The sequence below is a fragment of the Capsicum annuum genome, chromosome 8 (assembly GCF_002878395.1).
Source record: "Capsicum annuum cultivar UCD-10X-F1 chromosome 8, UCD10Xv1.1, whole genome shotgun sequence".
Lineage (NCBI taxonomy): Eukaryota > Viridiplantae > Streptophyta > Magnoliopsida > Solanales > Solanaceae > Capsicum > Capsicum annuum.
The window spans coordinates 157,428,566-157,435,617 of NC_061118.1; the positions used below are offsets into that span (position 1 = coordinate 157,428,566).

Below are 7,052 nucleotides of genomic sequence, written 5' to 3' on the forward strand. Positions count from 1 at the left end.
GGGAAAGAAAAGATTTCTGCTTTCAGGAACAAATTGACAAAGCCAAAAATATTGTTTTTCTAGTCGAGAGACAAATGTAAATTTAATTTTATAACTTGTTTAGCAAGGTATGAACAGAAATCGTTTATATTTTATAGTAATGACTAAATTGCTAGGCATTTAACAAATTGTAATTGAAACAGATTTGTAGACAATCAAGTATCAGTGACAACTAGGGATATATTGTACTTCAAAAATCTACTAAGGTTAAAAACAACTAGGGAACGAACGGTACATGGATATTCCGTTGAAGCTTTTTAAGAAAAAGTACGAAACAACTGGATCAGAAAGAAAAGGAATCAGAGAAAATTTAGTACTCATTTTCTTTTAGATAGCAGCAAAATCACACAGCTTTAGGAGCTCCAGGGCGTCTCCCATCAATTTTTATAGTGAAAGAAGTGTCTTCTGTACAAAGAATAAAAGCAGCAGCGACTTTGAAGGTAACAAAAATCTAGCGTATAACTACTGTGAGATAATAATAGATGCAGATTGAATCGAAAAATAATTTACCCAAGTTAATGAATGTCATTAAATGAAAAAAGCAGTATCACATCGCCAAAAGATAATAGAAAGTCGGAAAACAATGCAGCAGAATGAAACTTTGGTTCGTGAAACAAAGAAAGCTACAAATTCTACAGCCAGGAATCCTCAAGCTCTGTGATTCTCTCGGCAAAAGTTTGTCCACGACTCTCTAAGAACGACCCCCTCTGTTAAGATTAACCATGCGACCTGATCCATCCATGTGGCTTCCCCTGGAAGCTGCACCGCTCTGATATCTCGAGCCTTGACCACCAAGAGTTCCTCGTGCCTGATTAGTCCGGTCCCTTGATGTTTGCCCAGAAGCTGATCTACCACCGACATAACCTGTTCGGCCACCACCTTGCCTGCTTTGTGAGAAGGAGAAGTCCTGCCACTTACCAGCACTAGCAGCTGCTGCAGCATAATCCTGGCCGTCCCTGCGCCTCGCGGGAAGGCCCTCCAATGCACCACCACCAATCCTCGATTCTATTGCTCTTTCATTACTTTCTGCTAGAACTGACAGCTTTTCCGTCAACTGGAATGCCAAAGCCTGCAGTCTTGTATGCTCAACATCGTGAAAGACCATGCACCGGGATGGTTGATCCCAGCTTGCATGAAGCTCCTCAGAAATCATCATTTTGCTGACGATGCTATGGATCTGTGAGTCTGAAAGGTCGAACATAACTACAAGTTGATCCAAACTCAGAGAATTATAAGAAGAAGAATATGTGAAAAGGTAGGTCCTCAGTGCCTCTTCCTTTATTTTGTCTCTTAGCATCTCAAGAACACTATCCTTGTTGCGAAGCAGCCTCCACACATCAAGAGAGTTGATAACATCAAAAGCCTTCTGAAAGTCTCCTCGCCTGAGGGCCCTTGTTGCTGCCATAACATGGTCCCTCACATTTTCTGGTGGACCGGTGAAAGTTTGCCTCTCACTGATTTCAAGCAATCTCCGGAATGTCTTGCTTATGACTCTGCGCTTCATGTCATGGCTATTAGCTGCCATGTTTGGCACTTCAAGAAGCATTGCACATGTCAGATGGACGGCCTCAAGAAGCTCAAGATTTATATGCATATGATAGGGCATCTGACGCCTCCTCTCCATCCGCTCCTAACAGTGTTCAACATATATAGTTTAAAAACCTTGGTAAGAATCATAATGAAGAATTCCAGCTAAAATTTATTGTGACGAATGAGCCAGTTGAAGCCTGAAGGTCCAGTCTGATATGAATACGTGATTATTTGAGTTACACTGAATTTATTTGGGAGAATTTCGCCAACTAATTGTCCATGTGGAGGAGTTCAACCAAGTGGTTGATCCCTACTTTGCATGTCACTTTTACTGCTAAAACTGATGGAATTAATTTGAATTTCTCCAATCACACAACATCAATGTTCTTCTAGTTTTACTATCACTGATTTACTCCCTAGCGTCTTTGCAAATAACAAAGTTCTGCTAGTTCAGTTTACAAGACAATATCTTAAGATTTAATTTTAAAAAACAAAAACTAAATGCCCTCTGAACTCCCACATATGCCGGGAATTATTTCCAGCAGGTTCCTCTCACCACATGTGGAGAAAGCAAAATAAATAATAAATGATTCAATCTAAGTTATTCAAGTATAAATTACACATTTTGATTGCTAAAACACACATCCAAATCTGTTTATAACTTTAAAACTGGAATATTTGATTGCTCTATCATTGACAAAGAAATAATTAATCATAACAATTTTTTTTGGAAAATTGTCACCGTATAACCCCATCATTTATCAGTTAATTCTATCAAACGTGAGGAGTACAAAACAACAACAAATGTTTCACTTCAAAGGTGTTTTAAGTCTCAGATTCGATAGAATAAAAAACTCAGCAACACTGTAACTCCTTAAAGTTTCAATAGAGCAAATGAACATAGTCAGATAAAGGAGGCAACAACTTCTGTCCACCATATCATAATGCACTAAAAGTGTGTACAAGATGCTGACAACTTGTGGATCAAGTAAATGGAAGAATATTATCAGAAGCAAAAGTCGAGGTAGAGTAGAGACCAAGAACCTTAATAACTAGTGCAGTGCAAGGTTCTAAAGATGAAATGGTTATCAAGAAATACCCAGGAATCTCAAACTCTTCGCAGTAGCGTTATCACAACCAAATGGGGAGCTGGACAGCGGGTTTCTAAAGAAGTTACTACTCCTTATGGTGTTAAGTCTCTAAAGAGTCAAGGGTCTGCTATTAAGGTGTCCACAATGGAAAACAAGATTCTTTTTGGCGCAGGCAAGTGGATGGGTCCTGTCAGCTTACAAAAGTTCCAAGTTCTATTCTGAGAGTGACATCTACGCTCTGCCTCAGGGATGGGGTTTGGTCTTCATAAGACTCTTGAGCGATTGGGGGATTCCAAAATTAACTGAAGTATATAAGCATTTGGAAAAATTTTCAAGGACTACAATATGGAGCGGATTGTTTAAGGTGGAATGAACATAGCAAAGGTATATACAAGCTGACGGAGGGCTACAAGAATTTAAATTAAGCTGCCACAGATAACTAACAGGCCTTGGAAGCACATCTGGAAAATCAAAGTGCCTCACAAAGTGGCCTGTTTCACTAGACTTTTAACTAATGAGGCTGTTCTAACTCTTGATAATCTACCAAAGAGGGGAATTTCCCTATGCTCAAGGTGTCTTTAGTGTGGAATAGATGCTGAGACAGTTAGACACATCTTATTACATTGTAAAATAACTGATTAACTGCGGCAGATTTTTATCAATCCCAGAGGCATCTCGTGGACAATGCCTAGAGAGATTGTTGACACTTTGTTCAGTTGGTAGGAAGCAGGAATTGGTGCCAGAAACAGAGATAGATGAAACCATCTGGAGACAAAAGCCAGATGTTCTGAAGACGGGAGTAGCAATATGCAGAAGATTAAACTCAATTGTATATTGTTATTATGCTTTTGGTGTACAAAGATTTATTCCGATGAAATCATGAGACCGGAACAATCCTCGATGTCTTCAGAGTCTGTTTACGATTTTCACCTTCGTCGAGAATTTTCACCTTAGTCGAGAATTTATTTTCTTTTCTCTTCAATTAAATATGATTTTCTCAGTACTACCTAAGTACTGACTTCAGTACAAATTTTACTAGATTTTTTTTAAAAAAAAAGGATTACCAGATAACAGAAAGAACAGGAAGTCCATATGCCAAGCTTGACAAAGTCAAAAGATTTCACTAGAAATACACCAAAGATAATGTTAGAAAACACATCGAAAAGTGGCATATGGAGCAGGCTTCTCCTCTTATCAGATCTATATAGCCTAGCGGTTAAAAAAGTGTATCGCTTCATTACGATAATGAAACAAAAAAGATCTTTTAACACTCCCTACATCCCTTCTCTAGACCATTTTCCTCTCTCCTCTTCCCCTATTATATGACTAAAGAACTTCTCTAAAGATCTTTAACTGTCCTCCCCTACTATGTAATTATACAAATTGTGCCAATACACTGGCCAAACGAACACTCTAAAATAGATAATAGCTACTACAACTATGAAGTACAATAAGCAACTGATCTCAAAACACAATATTTTAGCAACATACAGTGGCATGCTTAAGAATAAATTTCTTGCATAAAAGACAAAAAAATGAAGACTTTCAGCAAGATACCTGTTCTGGGGTCTTCTCATGATATCGGCTTTGGGAGACACCTTGCGCAAGTAACTCCTTCACCCTGCCAGCAGAATAGAGTTCAGAAAGGCAACCATGTGCTTCTGCAACAAGTGCCATCCTGAATGCACAGAGACCAAGCTGAGCCATGGCTCTATTAAAAAGTATTTGGGTTGAAATGTCCATGTGTTGGATATTTTCCTGCAAGTGACTCATCAATAACAAGTCACGGGATGTTGAAAACTCATCCAAGATAGCATGGTGGTATATATCACAGAGCATTGCACGGGCCTTGGTTCGTTCATCCCCAAATTTATAAATGAGAGAAACGAGATTGTCCATCAATGTCCTGCTGTTCTCTTCAAAAGCAGGTTTCCTGGACACAAGCTCAGGAGTTACAACAAATGCAGTTGGACCTCTACTCTCCTCAACCGCTTTGTTATCTTCTACAGACTCTGTCTCTCCACCTTCCGTTAGCTCCGCCAACTTCCTCATAGCATCATACACTCCTTGTGGTTTATAATAGATGAATTCAACCTGTTTAAGGGCCACTTTGGCAGCACCCTTAAAGTCTCCAGTGTGTTCTAAATAACGCTGGACATTTTGAGCAAGAACCAAAAACAACGGCTCATCCCTCAGCCTCTCAACATACTGGCTTGTATGTGGATCAATTACCTGCAAGCTCTTGAAAAACTCTACATCTATCCTTTCAACAAAGGCAACCAAGTTTCCCCAGATCCTTATTGTCCCAGAGTAGTCTGCTCCTTTCTGGGTCTCATTTTCATCAGGCTCCACCCTGTCATCAACCACGATGTTTGAATATTGGGTCAAAACATCAAGGATGGTAAGCATATTATGCACACACTTTTTCCACACATTTATAGGCATGTGCCCACTGAGACCAGGATTAATATCAAACTGGGCAGACACAACACCAAACAGAATTTCAAGCTTCTGCGCTGGAGTCTTAGCCACCTTGGTCAAGAAGGTGAGCTGCTCAACCAATTCCATCTTTCCAGTCCCTTTTCTACCCCTAGCAGCAACAATTTCCTTGAACTTCTTGTTGACCGTCTCCCATGTGATTTGACTTGGATCCTTGAATTGTTTATCCAGAAGTTTGTCTTTCTTGCTCAGCATCTTCTCCCACCCCTTGTCTTTCTCCTCATCTTCACTTTCGTCATTTTCATCATCAGATGTAGCTGCAATTTTTGTTGGGTCCTCCTCAAACTCCTCCTCGTCATCTTCTTCTTCCTCTTCTGACTCTTCGTCAGCACCGCCCTCATCCTCACTTACAGGAGGATTTTCCCTATACTTATTAATCAACTCTTCATACTGCTTATTATTCTTTTTCAGTTTCTGCTTCATCGAATTCAAGGCTTTAGCATTACTACTACTCATCTTCTTCCTGGCCTCCTTATTGGCCAAAGCCTGATTCAAGAAATCCTCCAGCATCACTAGAGCTTTGATATAGAGATTTGGTGGTTTAATCGATTCTGTAATGCGCATGACCTTCTCCAGCTGCTTATTGATCTTGTCAAAGCTCTCCTGCAAGCTGACCCAGTCATTGATCTTCATAGCATTCTTCATCTGATCAACTGTAGCTGTCAACTCCTCAAAGCGCTTATCCTTGGCTGAACGGACAACTCGCTTCTGTCTTTCCGAATCATCACTGTCACTGTCATCATCTGCAAGATATCTTGACCCAGGCCCAGCCGCTGCATCTGTATTCTCAGCTGGCCGTTCATCCTCCGATTCAGAATCACTCACCTCCTCCTCCTCCTCCGTATCACTATCGCCCTGCAAATATCATGTATGAATAAATCAGATAACATCTTCCCAAACCCATAGTTTAGGGCTTTAGGCAACAAGGACTATGCAAAACAGACTCCATATACATGAACAAATCACTCACTCACATCACTTCCGTCTCATCCACAAATTTTGTTACTCATCAAACATCAGAGAACTAAACTTTAACCAGCGAACATGCTCCGGAAAACAATTAAATTATTTGAAACTCTTATATGCGCAATTGAATATCCTACAAAATCAACACTCCTCCTTGCTTCTGTTGATTGCATCTGTTGCTGCAATCTAAAAAAAAAAATTGCTCCACCAATTGTGCTTGTGGATTTGTTTTTCCTAGAGTAATTTTGAAGTTACAAGCTCAGGTAACACTCAGTCATTTTAGTTCTTCTTCTTCTAGAGTTCAATTTTGTTGCATTTTTCCATCAAACATGTTACGAGTATTTTTTCTAGTGACAAATTTTCTATTCCGTTGATTGATCGTGTAACAAATCACTCACTAACAGCAAGTCAAAAACTCTGCCTCGTCCATAGATTTGGTTAATCAGCCAACCATCCCAAAAAGAAGCACTAAATCTATATCCAGTGAAAATGCTCAGAAAAAAAGATTAAATTATTCGAATCCCTCATAAGCGAAATTGAGGCGGAAAGTAATTTACCTGGTTCCAAAAACGAGACGCCATATTCTTCAAGAAGTTGTTAGTGAAACGGAGTTTGAATAAACTGCAAATTACACAAAATAAAAAAAATGAACTTGAGGATGAATAAACAAGCGAAATTTGTTTTGAAAGCGAGAATATTGAAGGAGAAGAGATAGAACCTGTAAGCTGGAACCGCGATTTACAGAAAGATAGTAGAGCAAAGGAGAATAATGAAATGTTGCAGCAACAACCCTAGAAGATGATGATAAGGTTTGGGCCGACTCATCTTTGGGCCTTTATAGGGCTGAAATTGGGAATATGACACTATTAAGGGCCGACTGCCCAAATAGTGACATGTTTTAACTTGATAGAAGATTTAAGGAAAAAA

At 39.5% G+C, this 7,052-nt stretch overlaps 1 protein-coding gene across 2 annotated transcripts; it reads right to left on the minus strand.

The window, feature by feature from the left end:
- Positions 1-544: 544 nt before the first annotated feature.
- On the minus strand, positions 545-6,990 carry LOC107839779 (eukaryotic translation initiation factor 3 subunit C). Of its 2 annotated transcripts, XM_047394804.1 has the most exons (5): positions 6,844-6,990; positions 6,683-6,746; positions 4,218-6,014; positions 705-1,669; positions 545-673 (listed from the first exon to the last, which is right to left on the minus strand). In XM_047394804.1, exons 2-4 carry the CDS (start codon positions 6,704-6,706, stop codon positions 731-733), a joined length of 2,760 nt encoding a protein of 919 aa, XP_047250760.1. In that variant the 5' UTR covers positions 6,707-6,746; positions 6,844-6,990; the 3' UTR covers positions 545-673; positions 705-730. The 2 variants fall into 2 exon arrangements, with proteins under 2 accessions (XP_047250760.1, XP_016538896.1); XM_016683410.2 differs by having other exon boundaries at positions 545-1,669.
- Between the last annotated feature and the right edge of the window lie 62 nt (positions 6,991-7,052).